Source organism: Manis javanica, chromosome 7 (genome assembly GCF_040802235.1).
Source record: "Manis javanica isolate MJ-LG chromosome 7, MJ_LKY, whole genome shotgun sequence".
Classification (NCBI taxonomy): Eukaryota; Metazoa; Chordata; class Mammalia; order Pholidota; family Manidae; genus Manis; species Manis javanica.
Window position 1 is genome coordinate 16,009,613 of NC_133162.1, and position 24,594 is coordinate 16,034,206.

The 24,594-nt window shown below is 47.1% G+C and overlaps 1 protein-coding gene and 1 long non-coding RNA gene across 4 annotated transcripts in view; one reads left to right on the forward strand and one right to left on the reverse strand.

Annotated features, from left to right (window-relative positions):
* Positions 1-15,484, reverse strand: part of HABP2 (hyaluronan binding protein 2) — a 31,899-nt gene extending 16,415 nt beyond the window's left edge. For 2 of the 3 annotated variants that reach the window (XM_017641407.3, XM_017641392.3), the window contains exons 1-2: positions 15,328-15,484; positions 3,544-3,580 (exon numbers count right to left, since the gene is read on the reverse strand). In XM_017641407.3, coding sequence (XP_017496896.2) covers positions 3,544-3,580; positions 15,328-15,393 — 103 coding nt within the window. In that variant the 5' untranslated portion in view covers positions 15,394-15,484. Of the gene's footprint in view, positions 1-3,543; positions 3,581-3,832; positions 3,956-15,327 lie in introns of all 3 variants that reach the window. The other variant, XM_017641397.3, reaches the window with a different exon arrangement.
* A 137-nt stretch (positions 15,485-15,621) lies between these two features.
* LOC108384362 (uncharacterized) overlaps positions 15,622-24,594 on the forward strand; it is a 46,797-nt gene continuing 37,824 nt past the window's right edge. The window contains exons 1-2 of the long non-coding RNA XR_001850000.3: positions 15,622-15,739; positions 17,559-17,653. This is a non-coding gene — a long non-coding RNA (uncharacterized lncRNA). The remainder of the gene's footprint in view (positions 15,740-17,558; positions 17,654-24,594) is intronic.

A 24,594-nucleotide genomic window follows, 5' to 3' on the forward strand; every position in this document is an offset into this window, starting at 1 on the left:
AATAACGAATGGACACACAGGGCTCAGTTGATACTGGGTTGCTATTGGACTAAGAATTTTAGATACCAGAGCATTCCTCATTGGTCCAGGTGGCTGCCAAGCCTTCGGTTTCATGGATAGAGCTCAGATGGCACCTCTCTCTTGTGGTTATTGTTGAAGTTGGTCTATATGATTTGTTTCCTCCAACTAGACAGTTGGTTTCTTAAGAGCAGGGACCATGCCTGCTCCTCCTTCTGTCCAGTGTCCAGCACAGAGCCCTATATGCTGTTAATGTATGTGTGTGACAGGCCACTTTTTCCCTCTGTGGCCAAGCCAGAAGGAATCTGATTGGCCAGGACACAGAGGATACCCAGCTCTCCCGGCAAAGATGGTGTCTGCTTGGAGCACAGTAATCAAGGAATTTAAGAGAGAGTGAGATTTGGATCATAGGAGTTTGGTAAAGAAAATGCATCCTGAGCTTTGTAGGAGTCCAGAAATTTGTCCAAGTGCTTTTCTGAGTAGAAATGGATTGCAGCCTGACATGAAATTTGGTTCCATTGATAGGTCCAAGAAAAACACTCCAAGTTCAAATAAAAATTATTTGAGACTTTCTCTAGGCTGCAGAAAAGGAGAAAGCTTTAGGGGAAGAATGCAGCAGCTGTCAGAAGCATTTTATATTTAGTACAAGAAGAAAGCATTGCGAATTTATCTTGTTTATCAGAGTCTGTTTCTAGAATTTACAGGAAGAATGCTGAGAGTATCCTGAGTTAACTCAAATAATGCTACTCATAGTTTATTATCTGCTGAGTATTTTCTATATATTTAACCTTAAAAAAAAAAAAACCAAAGCTGTGGCATAGGTATTATCTTTCCTATTTTACAGAAAAGGGCAGGATGGTATCGCAACTCAGCTCACCTAACTCCAAGCCTGTTTGGCTTTTTGCAAGTCCCAGAGCCTCCTGTGGGTTTGTGTTTTATGGCACTCCATGAGCTTTAGCTTCCAGGAAGCAGCACACATTGCGGAATCATTTTTAGCACACACTCCAGGTCCCTCGACCAGGATTACTGTGGTCTATACCCACGGTCTCTCAGAAAAAGCTCAGAGTTCCCGTGAAGGGGGCTGTGCAGCTGCTCTGGTTAAAGAGCTTGCCAGATGTGTGGAACGGAATAAAAATCCCTGGAATGCCGTCCCTGTTGGTGTCATCCATCACTGTGGCACAGACGGTTCCTCTGAGGGCCTCCCCCCAAACCCCAGCCCTGTTGGCCCACATTTGACGCTTCCAATCCAGCTGACAGGGCAAGCCCAGCAGAGACCCTCACTGGCAGGCATCAGGACAGCTGATGGATGGGCTCAGCTTGTGTTGCTGGGCAGAGCCAAGCCAGCTTTGAAGAGGCATTTCCGCAGGCCTGTTGGCTGTCACGTCACCTGCTTTAGGGAGATGGGCAGAGTCTGTGCTGTTTGATGGCTACCTCCTCTGCCACCCGCTGGGGTTGATGGCCTGGGCACCTTCTGCTCCAGCAAGGCCCTCACCAGGCACTGTTTCCAGCAAGACCAACTAAAGAAGCAGGTTGCCTGTGGACATAAGCATGGTGTTACCTTGGCCACACGCTTGTCTAAAGCCAACTGGGATCTGACAGATTCCATCAAAGCACAACCCCTATGTGAAATTAAATCAGACACTAACAAGGGTGTTTTTAAAACCTAACCTGTTCTTTGCAGGAAGGCCCAGCTACTACATTTAGTGCGTTCCACAGCCAGATATTGACAGAACACCTTAAGATGGACTTGGGAGCCGAGGTGGTGTACTGCAGGGTCCCTTCTTCTGCTCACCAAACTGCCAGAAGCTATTGGCAGAGTTATAGAGCCCAGGATCTCAACACTCTCCACTCCCTATTAAGTGGTTTTTCATCCTGTGCTTAAATACCACCAGTAATGGAGAACTCACTACCTCACGAGAGTCCAAAAGGACATTCAGTTTTTTGGCCAGTTCTTGATAGAGAATTTTTCTTGTTTTCAGATCAAATTTGACCCTACAGCTTCCAACCTGTTTAATTAAAGCTAAAAGCCTTATGGACACTCAGAATAAATCCACTCTGTGATCTCTGTTCAGTAGTGTCCCTGCCTACAGTTCAAGAGTTGTTTACTGCACAATTCCAGGGTGTCATAAACGGATAGTCATTGTAGGTGTCTTTTACAACTTTCTGGCAGAGGGCAGGGAAATGTCTAGTGATAAAGACACCTCCTCATTCTCACTAGGATGGGGCTTCTTTTTGAACCCTTGAAGAGAACAAGGTCCCTTGAATCTTCTGTGTTCCTGTTTCTTCCACTCTGTGACCCCTCACCTCCACCCACCGGCTCTGCTGCTCTGTCTCTCTGACACCCAGACCTAAGCAGCCGCTCCGTGGAACCTGAGCAGTTGGGGTGAAAGCTGGGGAGGGAGGCGCCTCTTCCCGCCTTTTGGCTTGGACCCTGCCTGGGCCCCACAGAGATGCTGGCGTGACCAGCCGGGGGAGGCTCTGACATCTGAGTGTGCCGAGGAGCTGCATTACATTGCTGATGAATAGAACACTCTCCTCTGCTTTGTGGGGAAAGACACAGGTCCTCTCCAAAACCCACATACCATGTTCATGTGTTTTTTTTCTTTCAATTTCCACAAACATGTCCCAAGCACATGAGGTGACCAAAGTCAGACATCACTTGTGGTGAGCCAGCAGGAATTTGTCTGCCCATCCAGGGCTTTGCTGCTGGGCAGTATTAACTCTCAAGCTGAATTTGGCCCAGGGGTCACTGCCTTTGCTCCAAATAAATCCTTGATGCAAAGTTTTAGGTGTGACTGCGAAGTCCATGTGCTGCCTGCCTGCTAGTTTGTGTCCTCTTGAGGGGACACCAGCCTCTGCACCGATGGAGTAGGGAGCGGAGTTTCCTCTCTTGGGTCTCAGAGCAGCAAAGGGAGACTCGGACCCAGCGGCAGAGGCCACAAGGGGACGATGTGGCAGGGGGAGTGGCCCTGCTCAGCCCCAGGGCAGCGGTGAAGTGCTGGTGGGTGGCCGTCGCTGGAGTGGGTCAGCCTGCATGCTGCCATCCTCTCAGCACCGGGTGCTGGTGCCCCACCAGGTGGGCTGCAGGGAGTCGGGGTGGCACTGGCTGCCTGCCTGGGGGTAGTCCCTGCCCAGGGATGCCCTCGCTTTGCCTTGGCCTTTTCATCTCATCTCAGCCACTATGGGCTCTGTGACCTGTGGCAGGTTACTTCCACTATCTGGGCCACAGTTTCCTCCTCTGTAAAATGAAAGTGTTTAACTTAGCCAGTGTTTTTTCCCTTGGGGTCCTGAGACTGGGCACCAGGGGTGTCTACAAGCCACTGGAACTTTTGTCAGGCATTGTGTGGGTGCATGAACAAACACCCCGAGTGCACTTTTCTAGGAAAATTCTCAAAAGGTTCTATGACACTTCCAAACCATTTGAGCCTTGAGGCTGCTTCAGCACTTACGGGCATGAGCCCCCTTTCCTCCACCTCAAAACCAGCCTGAGGTTGGTAAAGAGCCCAGGGTGACCCTCACACTCACCTGGGTCCAGGTCTGCGCGCAAAGACATCAGGGAGAACTGAAAAACAGAAGGACACAGAGCAGAGGCAGGTGCAGTCAGCCCCCTGCTACACCTTCCCAAGGTCCTGCAGCCCAGAGGGGCCTTTCCCAGGGTCAGAGCCAGGGCACAGGCACTCTGGGCACTTTCTGATGGCTGCACTGGGACCAGGTCAGAGGGAGGGGGCTATTTGAAGATGGCCCCTCTTGCTGTGCTGTCTGAGCATCTGAAGCATTGCCTTTCTCTGTATGGACTCGTGGAATTTACACTTACTTGCTCCTGTTGGAAGTGTGGCTGCTCAGGTATTGAGGGTCTTGTCACTTACGGTGATTAGCATATATTGAGCACCTCAGCTCTGCCTGATTCTCATTGCTGCATTTAATGCTCAGGATGGCCCTATGAGGAGGCTTCTATTAGCCAGATGAGAACTTTGAGGCTCAGAGATCATATAGCTGTAATAAAGATTTAGATTCACACGCAAGTCTAGGGATTGTCTCAGGTGAGAGCTCCTTGGGACTGGGGATGGACAGATGCTTAAAACTCTCCAGTGACTTCTCATTGTCCTTGGAATAAACTATAAGCACATGACATGACCTACAATCCTCCTCCCATACCCTTCCCTCCCTCTGCCCCTTACTAATCTCCATCCACACCTGGGTTCACAAATGACACTAACCACACTCCTCCCACCTCAGAGCCTTTGCACATGCTGTTCCTTCTGCCAGAAAGCTCTTCTCCATGACCGTCGCAGCTTAAATGTCATCCTCTCAAGGAGAACTTCCCTAGGTGCCCTATCAGTATGACACCCCCCTCACTGTCTTGTCCCTGCACCTGTTTCCTCCATGATCCTTGCTAGAACACATAGTTTTGTATTTGTTTATTGGCACGTTATCTGTTTTTCATGTTAGACTCTGTCCTCCAGAAAGGCAAGGATCTTGTCTGTTTTGCCAATGATGTGTTATCCCCTACCGGGCACAGTGCTTGACACATGGCACTCCTCAAAAAGGTTTCGCTGAATAAATAGTGATATGAACAGTTCCTTTTAAAATGTGATACTTACCAGAAAAAGAAAGTTTTTCATCTTTTAACAGCTGAAATATTTTCTTTCACTTACGTCAGGGGCCAGCAACCTGAGGCCCTTGGGTCAAACCAACAGTTTTGGTTGTATAAATACATTTTTACTGGAACACAGCCACACCCATTTGCTTACATATTGTCCAAGGCTGCTTTTGTGTTACAATGGCAGGACGGAGACAGAATAGCCCCAACTATTTCCTATCTGGCACTTTACTGATTTGGAAAACAAGAGTCCTATCACCCAACAATTTTCCCTTTGGATCTTGGCAGCTGAAAAGCTGCGTCCAACATGGTTATCTTCCCGGTACCCACATTAGTCCGGGCAGTCTAGTATATTTTCTCCCTCCACCCTCAGCAGAGGTTTTAATTTTCTGTCGTACTGAAGGCCTCCTTAACCATCTGTGGAAGTAGGCAGATGATAAATTAGGGAAGAAAGGTAAAACGCAAGAATGCATCCTGACCCGATGAACCGAGGGCACCACATGGAGTAGGATCCTTGACAAAAATGCTTATGCTGAATCTTCTCACGAGGGGCACAGCAGAGCCAAATGTGGCCATTCTATGAAACTAGCAGGCCAGACTGTAAAATAAGGCAAATGTCATAAAAGGCAGAGAAGATGGAAAGATTACTCTTTATTAAATGTGACTCAAAAGATATGACAACTAAATTCCATAAGTGATCCTTGCTTTTTAAAAAAAACTATGAAGGACATTATTGGGACAATCGGGAAATTTGAATATAGACTTATTTTAGACAGTATCAGTGTCTCAATGTGGCATTTCTTGAGAATAATGGTGGTGGGATACTGTAGGAAAATGTCCTTATCCTTAGAAGATGCTGAAGTACTGAGGGTGGTGTCTGCAGTGTAGCTGCAAATACTTCAGCCAACCAGCCAACAAACCAAAGCCAACATATGTAGAGACGCACACAGGAGAGCAAGAAAGCAAATGTGGCAAAATGTTCACTGTTGCATCTATCTGGTGAAGAATATTCAGTGTATTAACCTTTCCATCTTTCTGGAGGGCTGACAAATTGCAAAATAAAAGGCTGGGGAGAGAACAGGGATGCAAACAAGGAAGGGAGGCCCTTTGCTGTCTGGCCTGAGCCGCTTTAATTCCCGCCTGGCCCCCCAGCCCTGTTTCTGCAGAGAATGAGACTAGAGGTGGGTGTTCTGTTTGGGTGGTGGTTGATAGTAGGGAGCCTCACAGAGGAAGGGTAAGTTCAGGTCTCAGGAGTGTTCCAGGGCCTGGGGCTTGAACAGGGGAAGTCTGAAGTTGACCCCTCTGGGCTTGAGTGCCCCGGCAGTGCCCCACAAGGGGCATGAGAGGACTCCCAGCACAAACCGTTACCCCCCTTCAATCTCAGTGTCCTTGCAGCCAGCCACCTTGGTCCTGGTCCTTTGTTCCAGGACCTCATTTTCCTCCCATGGAGCTTGACCAGAGGGCAGGGCCTGTGTCTCCACCTATATTCTCCCAGCCTTGGGGAGACAGCTGCTGACATCTCCCATTTGAGCTGAATAGTGCCGGTTATGCCTGGCCACCGTCAGCCCTGAGAAGTGGGCAGGACAGGAGAGAGGACTTTGAGGACCACACTTTCTCGGGGCCCCGCGCAGAAAAGGTCCTCCAAAACCTGTGCCTGGTCCAGAGCCCCAGATCTTCTAAACCGGAGCCTGAGGGGTGACCAGGTGCTGCGCTGCCCACGGCCAGCAGGTGGCAGACGTGCCCTTCTCGGGAGCAGGAGCTGGGGCTGGAGGTAAAGCAAACAAAAAGAGCCGGCCTTCCAGGGCCGGAGGGCCTTCAGATGCCACTGGCTCTCAGGGGAGCAGCTGCTGCCTCGCTGGGCAGCCTGGGCTGCATGTCGGGGGTCCCAAGGGCTCGAAGCAGGCCCACTCATTCTGTGAGTCACTGGGTCTACTCCCAGAAAAGCTGTGGTGACATGTGGAAACTGGCAGCCCAAACACGGGGCTTGTATCTGGGGAACCATCTGAGAAAGGCCAGGCCAGTAGCCAGTTACTTATGCCATTCATCTGGATCTGGAAACTGTTGTGCATAGTGGTGGGGCGCGTGGGGTGGGTGGACAGGCACAATATTTGCCTCCTTTCATCCCATTATTCATTCACTTTTTCCACAGAGACAGGGAAATGATAGAACTCCAGGCCTAACACTTGCAAATCCAAAGAGGAAGATCACTGAAGCCAGAGGAGGAGAAGGGAGAGACAGCTGAGACTTCAGTGCACGTTCATTAAGAGCTGCCACTGCACCAAGGACTGTGCTCAATATTTTACATGCATTTTTTGCACACAATACTTGGTAATTGAGGTACTATGATTAGGTCCATTTCAGAGGAGAGAACACAGGTTTGCAAAGATTAAGTTGCTCCGAGTAAATGAGCTGGGAAGGGCTGAGGCCAGCGTAGAGTGGAGCCAGTCTCACAGCTGAGCTCTTGCCCTTGCGCCCCACTGCAGTGAGGGATGGGGGGCCACGGCAGGAGTGCAGTGCAGTCAAAGGGTGGAGGAGAAGGAACCGGAAGAGCATCAAATTGTAAGAGAGGCAGGGCACTGAACCAGGTTAAGAGATCAGGCCCCTGTTCTTGGAAAGCTTTAGGAAAGGCCTGCCCAGACTAGTCCAGGCCAGCAGGACACAGAGAGGGCCACTGAGCCCCACTGACAGCTGTGGATGGCACAAAAGTCAGCTTGGGCCTCAGCCAGTTCACTGTGGCAAACACATCTCAACAAACATCACCACACAAATCAAAAGGCACGCAAGCCACCGCTCTCTTCTCCCACATCTATTCCTAGTCTCAAGAGGGCTAATGTAGGATGTGGTCACAACTGCCCCAGCTCCTCTTAGAGGCCTGGAAATAGGTGCTTCTTGCGCATGGGAAGAGAGATGCTTTGCAGTAGATTCAGAGAGACCCCTCTAGATTCAATTGCTGGTCCACCGACTCCACACTCAGGCTTCTCAATGGATCTGTGGCTTGGGACTCTGGCCTTCCCCAGCTAAGAGCAGGCTCTCAGCAATGCTGAACTCCCTTCAGTCACCAAGGAGTGGGTTGCAATATCATCTAGGCTAAGCCTGGTTAGTTAGGAAGATGGGGAGGGGTAGAGAGGATACTGTGTCTTGAGTATTGCACTATTTAAAGTGTAATCTTGGGGGTGGAAGGCATTGAGGTCTAATCTATTTTGTCCTATCTTTAATTGAGTGACTATTTTGACTCAGGTTCTTCCTCTACCTTTCAGAATTCTAAACCTTCTGGAAAACAAAACAAAAAGGCAGAGGCTAAAGTGCAAAATGTCCATGTTGATGAGTTCCAGGAATTAAGTGATGGAGAATGTTCTCAGAGGGCTGGGAAGCAGCGGAGGGATGAGATGGGGCTTGATTGTTCTTTAGGGCCAGAAGCTTGGTTTAGAATGAATCACCAACAGAAAAATATTTTACCTGGTAGGTAACGATGGGACTCTAATCCCAGCCATCCCTTCCTCCTTTGATTTTTTGCCATGACCTGGTGGTAGACCAGATGTCTACTGACCACTGAGGCAGGACTGCATTACTGCTGGGGGCAGCTGGAGAGGAGAGAACTCGGCACCATGGCCAAGCGAGGCTGCAGCTACTGGGCTGGAACAAGAGTGCGTAACTCAGGGACAAGCACACAGGGGCAAGAGTACACAGCTCAGCAGGCCAGTCCCCCCTGCTGAACAAAGAGCTCAAGGTCAGGCTGAGAGGTGGCAGTGACAGAAGACAGAGGTCGCCAGTGTCCCCGTCACTAGCTCAAGTGTTGCCCCATACCCCTCCCACTCTGGCTCCTACTGGAAACAAGCTATGTCATAAGATGAACAGTCATACAGAGCCACTCGGTCCTTTTTTTAAAAAAAAATATGTAAAATATATGTAACATAATGTTTTTCATTTTAACCACTTGTAAGCATACCATTCAGTGACATTAGTTACATTCACAGTGATGTATGGCCATCACCACTATCTTTACCTAAAACTTCATCATCTGCAACATAAACTTTATACTCATTAGACAATGATTCCTTCCTCCCTCTTCCAGCTCCTAATAACTGCTATTCTATTTTCTGTTTCTATGAATTTGCTTATTCTAAGTACCTCTTTATAAGTGGAATTATATAATATTTGTCCTTCTGTGACTGGATTTATTTCACTCTGCATGCTATAGCATGTATCAAAATTTCATTCCTTTTATGGCTGAATAGCATTTCATTGAATATCTCATTTTGTTTATCCGTTCATCTGTTGATGGACACTTGGGTTGCTTATATCTTTTGGCTATTGTGAATAATGCTACGATGAATATGTACAAATATCTATTCTTGTCCCTGCTTTCCATTCTTTTGGGTTATACCTAGGAGTGGACTTTGCTGGGTCATATGGTAGTTCTGTTTAACCTTCTGAGGAACAGCCATGCTCTTTTTGACAGTGGCTGCACCTTTGTACATTCCCATAATGCATGAGGGTTCCGTTCTTCCCACATCTTTGCCAACACTTGTTATTTTTCATTTTTAGAAAGTCACCCAGACTAATAGGTGTAAAGTGGTGCCACTCAGTCCTTTGTAATCACAGGGAACCCTTCCCTTCTTGCTTTAGCATATAATATGCACAGTGCTGTTTCAGGACTGGCGGGTTCACTGTGGCTTTGCTCTAATCTGAAGCTCAGGGCAATGGGGGAAGACTCCAAAGGGGAAATTTAGAGGCCAAAGGAGACACACTGGCCAGTGGCCCATGTAGGTGGTTTCCTTCTTGGGAGCCTGGGTAAAGCCCAGGACCACAGTGACCAGCCATGGTGCATTGTGGAGAGGAGCTGGTCTAGACCCTTCATGTACAGAGGAGGAAGCTTGAGGTCCAGTGGGGAGAAGTACTTCTATAAGGGCATGAGTAGATTGGGGCAGGGGAGGGACTTGAGGACAGACCTCCTGGGGCCAATCACCAGTGCCTGGCTCAGAGGGACCCTGGGCAGCTTTGCTGCTGTAAAGCTCAGACCTGTGCATAGTTAACTGAGGGCTGGACTGAAATTCCACGTGGCAAGCAGAGATGGAGCAGGGGCAGAGAGAAGAGTTCCTTGGTAGAGCCTGGGCATCGCCATTTTGACCTGAGAGCTTGGTAAAAATTCAGATCCCCGGCCCTACTCGGAGCAGCTGTGCTTGCTGGGCCTGGAGAGGGCCCAGGTCACAGACTTTCAACAGCACCCAGCAACAGCAAGGGCTCTGCCCTTGGCCACACCTTGATTATACCTCCCTTAGGCATGAAGCTCCTGGCCAAGGAGACTCATGAACCTATCTTTGCTCCCATGCAAGTCGTTGACTCTCTCTGTGCCTCAGTTTCCCTAATTATATAAGTAAGAATTCCCTTACCCAACCTGATGTTTTATTCCAGGGGATTTGGCTGCTCAGGGGGAGCACGGCATTTGCTAAGGACTTCCTGTCCCTTCAGGTAAGCACTTGGTGAGGAATATCAGTATAAATGGGGCATCCTAGGGACTTGGGTTAAACAGACTTGGGGGTGGAAGCTGATGATGGTTAAGGAGTGAGGTCCTCCAAGATAGGGAGATTGAAAAAAAACAAACATTCATTTTTGGATCTGATAATGCACCTGGAAGCCTTTTGAAAAGGCAAATGAACAAGCAAAGCGCAGGGTGAGTCTGAGGCCCACCATTTTGGCCAATCAGCCTCAGCAATAGCCCAGAGGTTCAAAAGAGGAACTTCCCACTGATGGGAGCCAGCTGCACCCCTGAAGCTGCCTCCACTTCTGTGTTTTCTTCTGTGTGTGGAACATGAACCACGGGTGGTACCCCAGCTGACTTGGGTGTTGCCTGGCCAGCGCATGATGTAACATCAAAACAGTGTGAGAAAGTCATTCCTTCTCAATTTTACTGTCACCTCTTCCAATGCCATTACAAAGAAAGACTCAGGGTGCTGCTGGAAGTCTTTCTCCTCTCCCTCTTGCTAATCTCCCCTTCTAGCAAGAAGACAGCAGGGCTTTAGGCTCTGAGCTTTAGTGTGACAACTGCAGCCAGTTTGAATTCAATGACACTGTTTTGTCTTTGATTTTTCTATTTATAGTAGTGACAGTTTCCTTTGTAAATATATTTAGATAGCAAAAAGGTGAATCTGTTTAACAAAAGTATTTAGAAACCACTTTGGGCTTTGGCAAAATGCTGAAGGTGGATTTATTCACAGCTAAAGTTTTGGAAACACTGAACTAATATTTGGCAAGACTTGATCCTCCTGGGGTTCAAAAGAAAAGCTTTGGGAACTGGTGAAGGAACCTCCAAGTAATAGTAACTTTATCTGTTGTCTGAGGCTACTGTCCCTTCTGATACCCTCAGTATCACATTGAAAGGTCCCATTTGTTTTAGGGTAGCACCTAACATGGCCAGCTTGACCACACTGGTCCTGAACATGACTTGGCAGCGGACAGACCCGGGTTTAAGTCTCAGCTTTGGAACCCCCTGGGGCTGCCATCTTAGGCAGATCATTTAACTTCTCCATTGCTTAGTTTCTTATCTATAAAATTAGGATGACAGTGGTCCCTACCTCATACCTCATGGGTTGTGGGAGGCTGGAAGGAGATAATACAGAAAGGACATAATATCTGATTAAAGATGTAATAAACTTAATAAATGGTTCCTGCTATGATTATCATTAGGATTATTAGCTACCGTTGTCAGTGAGTTGGAATAATTTTTTTTTCATAAATCGTGGAATGCCTGAGGAGAGCTCAGTCAGCACAAACTCCTCCTGGAGCTTGTTTGTCAGGTCACAGGCACGTCACACCGACCCTCCCTCCCCCATTTTTCCTGGGATGCTTGCCAAATCCTAAGCCAGGAAACCTTGTTATATTAATTATGAAGAAAAAGCATGTTTTATTTAAAATCCCGGCTGCCGAATATTCTGCCATGCTGTTTCTCTGTGACAGAATTGCTTTTGCATTTAGGAAACCTTAATGAATTTAAAATATAACTATATCTGTGCCTATATACACACCCGATTTCCCTAAATACCAGTGTATACTGCCAAAGCTAATGAGCTGGACTAGTGCTTACAATGCATGTTTTAAAAAAAATCTGTAAGTCGCAGTGAAATACAGTCCCTCTTTTTTCCAAAGGGCTCTGTGTGGGTCACAGCAAGAGGGAGGGATATTCCTTTAGGCCTGAAAGAGACTGACATTCTGGAGTGTCAACGCTTTGAAAACGGTGTCTTGTATCCTTCTGTCACAGGCCTTGTTTGGTTTCAGGGTCCGTACAGAATTAGAAGCTTGGATTAATCAGATGCTGAATCTAGTTAGTTGGCCATCCAAAATGGCTCTAATACTTTGATATCCGTAGTGTTTCTGAACAACAACCACACAAGCTTGTACTCTCTCTGTTAGTCTGTCGCTCTCGAAGATAGAATCAGGCAGGTCATGTACATCCATCAAGCAGAAAGGGTGTCAACAGTAGAAAGTGGAGGGGCCTGTGGGGCCTACGGGGGCTTATTCTTATGATGATGGGAGTAATAGTCTCTCCCCTCCATGGTACTGTGCAGGAATGTGAACCTCATGTTACTGGAGTATCTGATTTTCAAGAAAAGCTGAGTATCCATATTGTTCTGTGAAATGTGCTGATTTTCAAATGTTACCAAGCAATTGCAAGGAATTGAAATACTCTGCAGGCTGGACTTTGACCCACCAAATAAAACGCGGGCTGTGAGCAGAATGCACCCCAAGCTGTCACTTTGCAAACTTTGGTGTATGCAAATATTTCCTAGGTTCTTTACTTGGGAGGATTCTAGAGTTCTAGAGTTCTTGCGTTTAAACTCTAAAGCCCAGAGATGGGGGAAAGAAAACAAGCATATTAACTGTAAGGTCCCTCGGGAGAGGAGAAGTCAGTATTTTCTCTCCTCTCTGGGGATAGGCCAAGATAAGCAGGACAGGCCTGACAGGCTTGTTCCTCTGGCTTCTGACTTCGGAAGAAGTCAAATTCTATTAATGGCCAAGGCCAGTGTCCCCCAAAATCATCCTAAGAACCAGAGCAGGAAGAGATTTCTAAGTTCTGGAGAGAGAGCATGCCCTTCATACAGCCGAGCAGACCTCCTGCAAGGGGCAAGGAGTCGGACAGACTTGGGTCTCCATCCTGGTTGGGAAGTTAGTTTAACATCTCTGGGCTTGTTTCTCATCCATAAAACAGGGATTAACAATATGGGGCTGTGCTGGGGATAAGTGTTCAAAACTGAGAGGTAAGGAACGCCAAATCAAGGCCAGACCAGGGAGGCACTGTGATTGAATCCCTGGAGATCATTGCAACAGTATTTGAGCCACACTGCTCTGGATCATAGGTGTGGCTAAATAAAATCTAAGGTAAAGATCAAACCACAGAGAAGTTAGCATAAGGTTGGCTGCTTGCTCTGAATCCATGGGAGTATACAGGCATCTTTCCAATGAGTAGTGACCATATTTGCTGATTTTCTTGAAAGTTCCAGAGGTACCTGAGTCCATGACACTCCAACCAGCAAGCACAGAGCCCTAATCTAGGAGCCTCCTGTTCCGACAGGAAGGAGCAGGCCCTGAAGCTCCATGAGCTGAAGAAATCCCATCTTTAGCCAGGGGCCAGGCAATAGGCTGTCTGGACAGTGGACACCAGTCCATCCTCCCGAACTCAGTTCTGTCACTTCCCAGATGTATGACTTGAGCCCACTTATCTAGTACTTTATCTGTAAAATGGGAGCAATGACAGTACATACTTCCTAGAGTCCTGTCAGAGATGAACTGAGCCACTGAAAGTAGAGCCTGGCACACTAGACTTCTCATTAAATGGTAGCAGTTGGTTATTATCTTCAGCTACCTGGCTATGTGGCTCCTTCCCCCGATGATGCCTGGGACCCTCCAAAGCATCTGAGCAAGTTGGCCACTCTCCCCTGGATGTGTGTGTAGTAGCCTGTGGAACACAAGCAGCCTTCCCGACCACCTGTCTGGCACACATCTGGGGCAAGAAAACATACCAAAGCCCCAGATCCTCTCTGTGGAATTGACTAAGCTCATTGCCTGAAGGCTATCTCTCATATTTTCTCTTTTATCCATTATTGACTTATAATTTCATTGCTAACCCTACAAATTCACTGGGGCTTGCAAAAAAGGGATTTTGGGGGACCATCATCTTTCTGTGAACTTCAAACAGACTGCATCAGCTCTTCTCCTTGCCCACAAACTTTAGGATCTAATTCCTTCCGACTGGTTCTTTTTGTAGACCCCTCATGGGCCACTGATAATTTCCACCGCCTTTCTCTAGACTGTGTTATTTCTGCTGTGTCTCAGCCCCAGACAGCCAACGAGCAATCAAATGATGTAGGGACTTGATAATTTGTAATTGCAGCTATGCCACACATATACAAGTCATCATTGGAAGAGAAAATGCTTGCAGAGGTGAGTCACTTGGCAGCTTAATATGTGGCTATGGTAGATTCTGAGAATAGTTCACCGAAAGAGGAGGAGAAGCTGTTGTTTTTAATGCATCTAATCAGAAAACCTGGAATTTAATCTGCTTCCGACAGGAAAGCTCAATGGAGTAAAATGAGAAATAAAATGCAAAAGTATTTAACAAGATATGAAGGTTATGACTATTGCTTAAGTTCTCATTCTCTTCCTGTTCTTTAAACCCCCTTTTCAATGAAGGGGCACATGCACTGATTTTTAGAGAAGTCATGTTCATTCCGAAAATTTTAAGGGAAAAGAGCTAATGTTTATTGAAAGCCACATGCAATACTTTGTTTAATTGGTCTAATCAGTTCTTATCCTCCCCACATCTGTGAGATTATCACTTGGTTTGCAGTAGAAGAAATTTAGGCTCAGAGAGGTTAGGTTACTTGCCCAACATTTCACAGCTAGAAGGGGGCAAAACTGAGATTCAAACCCTGCCTCCCAAACCCACACTCAGCCTCAAACCGTATCTTGTATGGAATTCCAGGAGGTTCTGTTTCTGTTAAAAGCCCCCCTCACGTGCCCACAGAGATCCAGTGACCACTCTTGGACCACAGTGGCACACAGCAGCAGCCGACATCTCTACAGCTCACTCGCTTCCAATGCCTAGTGTCCCCACGCAAGTCCCTCTGATGGTACTTCCTTTCCCTGATCGTGATGGCCTCTCTCGGGTCCCTTGCTTGCCCTCTCTGCCCCATCCTCTAGGGTCCTTTGAAAAAGGAGGAAAAAGTATTACTCACAAATATGCTGCCCAAATCCAATCCATCTAAGTAAACCTGTTGCACAGATCAGTTGCAGCCAGCAGGAATCTCCTTTAGGGCAAATCACAGCGATTCTTACCCTAGTGTTGCCTGAAAAGGCTGGAAAACTGGGTCTACGTGTCAGCACATACTAAGGGAGAATTTGTGGCTTTCACTGTCCTCTCAAAGGGGTCTTGAGATCCATGCCAGATCACAACCCATTGCCTTAGCAGATTTTCTCACCCCTGTCCCCTTCATTGGAAGCTGTTTCTGGAAACTGCTCCAAGAGGGCTCAAGTCCTTGGGCTGCTGTACAGCCGCCAATGTTACAGACCCTCATTAGTGTGGAACATAGGCAACTTGGCAACCCCAGCCCTTCACAACTACAGTTTCTCATCACTCTTGGCCTAGCTGGTTTGGTCCTACTAGCAACCTCAGAGTCTCTTGACTACAGATACTTGTGAGTGAAAAGAACACTTACCCCAATGGCTGTCTTTCCCACCAGAACCATGAGCAGTGGAACATGGAGAGACATTCTGGTAAACATCTTTGCCGTTTAAGGGCTCTTGTTTTGCTCTAAATACAATTTCTTTTGTTGTCTCTGCCTTTGGGGGGTAGAGGGGACAGCAGTCTCCAAAGATTCAAGAACAAATGAAGAGGATGCCAATTATTAACTAGGCATCAAATACTGTTTAATGTTTAATGCTTTGCAAACCAACTATCTTGATTAAACAAATGGTAACTTTGGAGCTGGGCTGAGTCATGAGTGGTTTCTTTTCAGGGAAGAAAATCTCTTAAGAAAGTGGCAGAGATAAAGAGCTCCCGGCCCCTGGGTGCACCCAGGGGGTTGCTTTACCTAACATCCCGCTCACAGGATGAGAGTGCTGGATCAGGTGAGGCCCCTGTCACAGGCCCTGGCCATTGCTGGTTTGGACAGAATGTTAAGAGAGCTCTGATTCATTCAATCTCAGACAGAATTAAGGCATGGATGGGCTCCTAATAACATCATGCTTTATATTCATGAAAGATAAGGGATGCACAACTGCTATTGATGAACATTGATTTGGGCCCTTTGAAGCATTGCCCATGGTTACTTATTGGCTTCAAAAGTTTTCTTTTAAATTTCATTATGTAAGTTTTTTACTTTTTATTTATTTTTTCCTTTCATTGGAGTCTTTCTTTGATCAAGAGGGGGAAGGCAAGCCACGATGCTTGTATCTGGGCCCAGTTGTTTCCATGTACCGTATTTAGCTCTACTGGTTGCAGGTAGGACTATATAAAGCGAGTTACCTATTAAGTATGGGCTTTCAAGGACGCAATTGATCTCTTTGGTAGGTGTGGTCTTGAGCTCCTATAAACACCTGATTGCCCACAGTAATCTATGCAATGGCTCCAGAAATCCTCCCTCCTGAGTCCTAAATCCGAGGTCTGAAACCCTGCAACCGACTGAGGCAGGTGCTCACCTGGGCCTCCTGCTCTCCCATCTGCCATCCCTGTTGAGCGCACGCACACTGCTCAGTGGCTGCTTCACCTTTGAAAGCCGGGGTGCTATCTCTGGCGGGCCCCACAGGTACTAGCCCCAGGGAAGGCCAGTCACTGCCCCAGTCACCAGATGGCCTTTGGAAGACAAACCAAATCCTGCCATTTTACCTCCTAAGTGACTCCCACTTTGGCTTCTTTTCTCCACTTATTTGTCTCCATCTCATCCCTGGTCAGTATCCACCTGATTCCTATGTGCTCACACTAGTCTCTTTTTCTGGAAAATTCTTCTGTGACCTCACTCAGTCCTTCCCTAATCCTAACTCTCTGCCTAACTTTAGTAACTCCACTTAGTTAACTCACCTAGCTAATGTGCCTTTCAGATCTCGGCCCAGAAATTACTTCCTCAGAAGGCCTGCCTGTGCTTTTCCTTCATAGCATATACCAAGGTCATAACGGTGCACCTGTATTGCTGTTTCATTAACAATTGTTCCTCCATTGCTTTGCGAGGCTGAAAGCTCAGAGGGCAGGTATTCTGTTTGCTCACCATTGAATTCCAGGCATTAATGCCTAACACTTGTCTGGCACGTGGTAGGTGCTCGATAAATATATCTTAAAAGAATAACCACTTTATTAAAGTGACAGCTGGATACTTTATAACCAGGACAATTAAGATAGCATAGCCAACTCGATGTGAAAAGAAAAATGGATGTGAAACATTGAAGTGGTTGTGAAATTTTAAACACATGTCAACTTATTCATGAATACGACATTCATATCCATTGAATATACGATGGTCTGCTGTGAGCTAGGTGTTGGCCATGCTGGCATGGAGGGGGCAGACACCAACTTCCCTCTTAAGGAGCACACAGCATGCTTTCTGTGAAGGGGAGACAGGTGGGCATTGAAAATGCAAACAAGCTAATCTTCGCTGGTGGTAAGTGTGAAATGAATGAAAAAAAGGTAATGGAACAGAACTCTCTGGGAGTGGGAGGTTTCCATAGACTGGTAGGTGATGATGGTGGTGATGGTGGCTAAGTGGGTGTCTGGTGTGGTGCTGAGGACACGAAGATGGCTATCTGATCACAGAGGGAGGGTCAAAGAGGCAGCATGCACAAGGAACCTGCTGTTTGCCGGAGTTTTCGTAGCTTCTGTACAGTCAAAAGTAAAAATGGAAATTCTCAGGCAAGTGCATCACTCATGTGACTTAAGCACCTCTTTTCTCCCCTACAGCCTGGTGTCAGCTCCTGAGCTTCTGACTCAGGGGGAGAGATTCCCGGAAAACAAAGCAGAAGCTTTTCTACCTGTGTCAGCAGGAAGTGCCTGGGGTGAGTTTGATGTTCACCTTTTTACTCCAGGTTAATTTCCCTGGCATGTAATCTTCCCACTAACTCAGGCAAGAAGTGAACCGCTTGGCTCTTTGTGTGACGACCACAGGCCTCTCACATATTGTCTCTTATTTCCCTGAAGTTTGGTCATCACAACATTGTGAAGTTGAGGATGTTTCTGCATGTAGCCCTAATGGAGAGAGTTCTCTAAACGATGCTTAATCCTTTAAATTTAGGACAACAGGACTAGCTGATGATGTAATGTCTTTGTCAGGGAGTTGGAACAAACCTACCTGGGATCTCTGGTTTTAAAATTCAAACACAGAGCCGCTAGCCCCTCTCCCGGTGGGGTTTCATGGGGTTTCAGATGGTACCAAGTCAGTCCATTCTGTGGGGCCGTTTTCTCACGAGTTGGGTTACATGCTGCTGGAGACAGCTCCTGTCCTGCCTGGGGTGGCCCTGGGACACCTATTCTTTGTGGGCTGACTCTTCCACCCAAGGAAAGACTTCTTCGCAATGCCCGTGCTGGAGACCCAGCCTCTGAGGTACCCGGTTAGGGATTGTTTTTATACCGCAACCACGGGTTGGGCCTGAAGCAGCCTGCTGCATGTTTACTTGTAGTCCTCATTGCTTATACGCAACAGCAGTTCCTTCCTGCTAGGCCTTCGGTCAGTTGAGTGGTGTGGGGTGAGGTGGGGGCAGCATGGAGCAGCCTTAAGAACAGCAGCTGAGACTCAAAGCCACAGCCCTGCAGAGCGGCTGTGAGCCCATCACTTACTCTCTCTGGGTCTCAGTTTCCTCATCTGCAAAATAGAGATAATACAGTGCCTGCATTATGGTGTTACTGAGAAGTGTATGTGAGGTCATGAAGTTAAGGCACTTAGTGCAATGGCTGGCCCAGGGGAGGCTTTGCAAAACACACTGGCTTTGATACCAGTAAAGTGTTTCAGTGGGATGGTGCTTGCTGGGCCCCCAGACCCTCAGAGATGAAAGGGCCCTGTGCTCAGTGACTCTGGTCTCCAACCAGGGAAGGAATGACTGCCTTCTTGGGGGACTCTTTATCTTACTTGTTCTCACTGGGATGGGGGTCAGCAAACTATTTCAGAAAGGGCCAGATAATAACAATTTTAGTTTTTTTCTGGCCACCCAGTTTCTGTTGTGACTACTCAACCCTGCCACTGTGAAAGCAGCCACAGATAATGCTTATGCCAGTGGCTGTGGCCTTGGCCCAGTAAGGCAGTATTTATAAAAAGAAAGCTGTAAGTTTGCGGTTCACTGTCCTAGGAGAAAACAATGCAGGTGCAGTGAAAACATTGCCTGACATGAAGGGGCCGCCAGAAAACAATGGGGACACACTAGAAACCATGGGAGGGGGCCTGGACCTAGGGGACCCAGCTGCCCTCAGAGGGCTTGCCCAGAAATTGTGCCCCCACTCCAGAATCCTCCACTTCTTTGTGGGGTGAGGGGGCTAAAGTTCATTTGTCATCAATTCCAGAAGTATTTGTTGGGCACCTACTATGTGGGAGACAGTACTGCAGGGAATAAAGAGGATAGACTGCGTACCAGTGGTGTTACCTTCTCATGATGACCCTCACTCAGAGTCACATGACTTAAAGTCGTCTCTAATGGGAGGAAAGAAGGCGTCCTGCGGGGAAGTGTCACTGCTCTTCCTGTTCTTCCCAGAGGCCCCTGCCTGATCCATTACCTTCCAGGGGGAACCCTCTTCAGGGGGAGAGGGAGCAGGGGAGATGCTTGTTAACTTGGCATGGGGGTAACCTTTCCTCACTCAGACCCCAGAATGCTCAGGCCACTGTAAACTCATTAGTACTGTACATCTCATTCTCTTACCGGAAGACACTAGGAAGTCTCCCACCCATCCCCTGGGATTGTGAAAGGAAACCAGCAATCACAGACCACCTTCTCTGTTCCCATTACTTTTATAATCCTTAGCTCATATAGTCTTTATAAATACCCTGCAATGTGAATCGACCCATTTTACAGATGAAGAAACTGAGGCTCAGAGAGGGTACATACATTGTTCAAGGTCACACAGCTTGAGAGCAAGCTAGGTTTCAAGCTCTTCCCGCTCTACTGCAAAGACTCCATGGTACTGGGGTAGTAGTTTACCATGAACTTCAAGCCACCTAAGAACTTACTGAAGAAAACAACATGTCTAAAGCGAAGATTGCCCACTGTCTGGCCAATTTCCATGTTCTCATCATCCTCCCTATTACTTACTATTAGGGGTGGCAGTTTGCCCAGTGTTTAGTAAAGAAATCGTGTCCTCCAGCAACAGATGGGTTTCCTGGGAAACAGCGATGTTGAGGTTTGTGGGCAGGAAGCTTAATGGGGAGTGTTCTTGGGATCAACACCCATGGGGGAACGAGGGAAGCAGTGCTGAGCAGAGGGAGAAGTTGGGCTGCGATGCAGTCACAACAGAGACCCATCCACTGGATATTTCTGGTGCTGAGATGGCCCTCAGTGTTGTCCTGCCATGACCCAATGCAGCTGGGCTTTTGTACTGGGGTCCACCTGTCACAGGCTATGGGCTATCCCCCCGGAAAGAGCTTGAGTTCAGGCAGGGCAACCCTGGCTAAGGGTGAGACTCAGAGAGGAACTCAGATAAGAGCCTTCAACAGCTGTTTGAGAGGAAGAGGGCCTCACTTGTGCAGAGGAGATCTGGGTCCTCACCACAGCACCCACTCCAGCTACTAACTAGACATTCATTCCTCATCCCCTAGCTCGAATACTCAATGAAGGACACTGGGACGACTCGGTCAGATTCTGGACAAGTATCCCTAGTTTGTTCTTGGTCCAAGCATTGTTAACTGGAGCCATGCACACAGCCAGGCTGATCCAGGTGCACAGGACAATTACAGCTGCTTATTTGGGGTAATCAATATCAAGGAGGAAACCAGAACGCTATTGTGGAAACCATAAAGTCTACACAGTTACTAAGCCAAGCTACAAATTTACATCTAAGCTCTCTGTTGGCCAAAGGAAGAAGGAAACCCTGATCGTTTGGCATGATTTTCATTTACTGAAGTCAGTTTTGCAGGAAAAATAGGGTTTCTTTTAAATCTATGGTCAACTACGAGTCTATTTTTGTTTTTAAAAAACCTTATGATCTGATGAGCACAGGTTGGAGTTAGGTAAACAGGATGGGGAAGCCCACGGACACACTGGGAATCTCTTGCCAAATTGAACCCTGGTCTTTGGTTATTCATTGGTGGTTCTGGCTTCTGTGATCTACAAGTTTGGAAAGATAGAAGGGCTGTCAATGCTGTTCAGCTTTGGAACTTGCAAATGCGGCACAGCCCCGTATGAATTAAACACTGCAGGATCTTCACACAATAATTGATCTGCCCATTTGTAGACTTTTCCTTTCTTTAATCTTTCAGTGCAGCTTCAATCTTCCCTCTTGCATTTTAAATTTCCTCTGTTCGGTGGTTGTTTATGGCAGAGTGTATTTTTTCCCGATCTCTCCCATCTCATTAATCAGTTCTACAGAAATACAAGCTCTTCCTCTTGGATCTTCAGCCTCACAAGGAGCCTATCGCCTGGACTGTGTGATGCTTCTTGTTCTAAGTGCATCTTTGATTTATTAAACATTTTGAATAAAATTCTGCTTACGTTTTGCATGTTGGAAAGCTTCCCCCCCCCCTTTGATGTAATAGAAAATTTGAAAGGGAAGAGGGATCTTGAGATTTGGGTGTCCCTTTCTGTCTAGACTTGTTGGCATTCTGAGTAGCTGTGATATTTTCAAAAGCCTTTTCTCTTTTGGAGAAGGCAGACCTCTGAGCACCTCTCTAAAATATACTACTTCTAGACATGGTCTGACACTGACATCTTTTCTAGGCACATTTGCTTCTTATCTCTAGGCTGTGGTGGCAAGAGCATGGGCTGGCATCAGAGCCAGTAGCAAAGCCATTTAGTTGCTGTGTGATCTTGAGCAAGTTTCTTAACCTCTCTGAGCCTGTCTCTAGTGTGTGGATTAAAAGATGACATGTGAAAGTGCCTGGTATGCAGTAAGTACTTCATGAGCATTAATTTATCTTTCTCCCTTTTCCCATTCCATTTCTTGGCTTATTTTTAATTTATTATGGAAACTATACATCTTTCTCCAAATTAGCATGATCATCAACGAAGTAAGTTTTTATAAAAGGAGTTAGACAAGAGTAGAAACAACACACATTAACACACAACAGCTGTGTGATTTGTCTTCCTGGATCATGCATCTTTGACTCATCTTAGGAGTTTTCATTGAATTCTGGGGACTACGGCGTCCTAGATGCATAAGAGACTTCTCACTCTGCTGAGAGAAGCCCAAATAGGTGAACTGACAAACGTTTATGAGGCCAGATCCTTGTTGAGGCCAACTCTGAGCCATGCAGCATGCACAGAAGTCAGAGCAAGGCCCACTGGAAGAACGATAGGTGCAAAATGGGTTCCACTGGGGGTTAAAGGACAACCTGTCGCTCACACTCCAGCTTCATGTTAAGTCAGTAAAACCAGTTGCCATGTTGGTAATTATTGCCTATCACCTAACATGTATTTCTTGTGAGTCCAGCACTGGGATTGGCTCTGTGGACAGAAATCGGAGGACAGACCACACCCACAGCCTCTACTTTCAGGACCCTCATACCCTATCTTGGGAAGGAGGCTTTAATTTCTTTATGACTCAGTTTCCTCATTTGGGACATGAGAACAGTATTAGTATGCACCTCATGAGGTTGTTACAACGATTATGATGTATAAAGTTCAAAGTATTTGGAATTGTGCCAGCATGTAGTGTGTGTTCTACGAGCATTTGTTAAATGACCCGGCCTGCGGGGCATCTGTGGTCGGCGCTCCAGTGTTACTCTCTGTAGCTGCACCAAGGGCCCAGTTAATTAGCATGAAGAATGTTAAAAGAAATAAATTAGTGTGGATAAAAATGAGTGATATTCAAGACAGATGATTGAGAGGACTGAGCAGGCACTTTTGCTCGGACATAAATAAAATGACAGAATCTGGTGAAGCCTTCAGAGAATTCTCGGCCTTGACGTCCTTCTGATCTTGCCTCTGGCTCCTGGTCCAGCAAGGAGGCCAGCTGACCCTGCCATTGAACTGTGAATGCAAAGTGACGCTGCCCTGGAAAGTGGGGTCAGAGGGCCTGAAAAGGCAGAGGTTTGGGAGTTCAGGGACCCACACATGGGTGGTTTTATGCTTCTTTGAACATGTGGCAGAACTTATTTTAACATAATGCCATCAGGCAGCAGGTTGAGAAGGGAAGCTGTGTAGTGCCTATCTTTGGCTATTTAGCAGAGGACCCTATTATTTTCCAAAGAACCTGATGGGTATTGAATGGACAAATTGGTTAGGTCAGTTCACAGCATATGAAGAGTTTAGAACATCTCCTACCATGTGGTACAGATGCAAATGTTAAGCCATTTCTACCCTGTGACATGATTAGCAACTGGCCAAGTGTTAGATAATGTAGAACAGACCTATCGATTTTCATGCAATGTGAGTTGCAGAATTTAAGACTAGGAAGTCAGGAAAGTGTGGCCAGAAGCCAAACTTGGTCTCTGGACATTGTGATGTAGTTCTAGCTCCATTTTGCCCCAGCTTGGTACCTCTGGGCAAGTCAGTTATTTCCCTGAGCGTCAGTTTTCTCAAGTGTAAAATGTAGTTCATTCTCCCTATTTTGTTGATGTGATGAGGCAGGGCAGGAGTGCTTCAGAAACCTGACCACGCCCCAGTGTAAGGGCTGGTCCTTTGCTTGCCCGGGCTGGGTTCCCTCCTCCCTGAACTGGAATGGTGGTCTATGTGCTGTCACTGTGCCATGCACCTAGCTGCCACCTCTGTGATGTGCAGTCAGAGCTCATCAGCTGGCCTGGAGACACGTGATTTTGTCTTCAATCGCCTCCTTTCTCCAGAATTCATCTTCTCCTCTGTTCTGCTGGAATGTACTTCTTCCAGCTCGCAAGCCTCGTTCGCCCTGGGACGGGAATCCCTGCAAAGGATGCACACGATGTGTGGGTCTGTGTGTGCACCCACTGGTAGCTGTCACGTCTGTCTGCTCAGCCCCACCCTCACCACCACACTCTTGTTCAGACTCCCCACATCCCGTCTGGGCTCCTGCAGTGGTCTCCAGGTTCTCAGCCCTGTCCTCAAAGCTAGCCTTCACCAGGGCAGATGAGCATCTTCTAAAATGCCTATCTGGTTGTATCATTCATCAGCTTAAAACTCATCAGAGGGGCCTCACTGCTTATGGGACCAAGTCCAGACTCATTCGTGTGACACAGGAGGCCCAGCTAAACGGGCCCCTGGTGACTTTTGCTTTCTCCTTTCCCCACCAGCTTTGCTTTATTTCCCACTCCCCTGACAAACGTTCTAAATGCTCGCCCTAAGCTCCAGTCACAGGCCAGTCTGATGCCTTCGACTTACACTCCTCATTCCCCTGAAGAAAACTCTCCTTGTATCTCTGGCACTTGGAGAACCCCACCATTTTCTTTTTCAAAACTCAGCTCAAGAGTTATCCTAAGTAAAGCTTTATTTCCCTAGAAGTTGGAGTCCATTCTCTACCCTGAGGACTCATGTGGCATCTTGCATATTTATGACCTTAAGACACTGGCGTGTCATACCTGGGGACACTCTGGGGCCCAGACTGGTTCTCTGGGCTTTGAATCTCCAGCACATGGCACACAGTAGGTACTCAATACTTGTTGGTGAATGAGATGGATGTGTATATGTCGCTTTAGGAGTGTGTGCTATTATGGGGATCTTAGAAAGGAGAAAAAGGAAAGATAAAGAGGGAAGGAGGCAGCTTATAAACAAGCAGTGGTGCCCTCTAGAGATAATAGGTCCCCAGATCTGGTCTGAGTCTATTCAATTGCTGTCCTTGATTTCTATCCCTGGAGTTGAGAAAATAAGAGCAGCCCCAACAGTAAACAAAT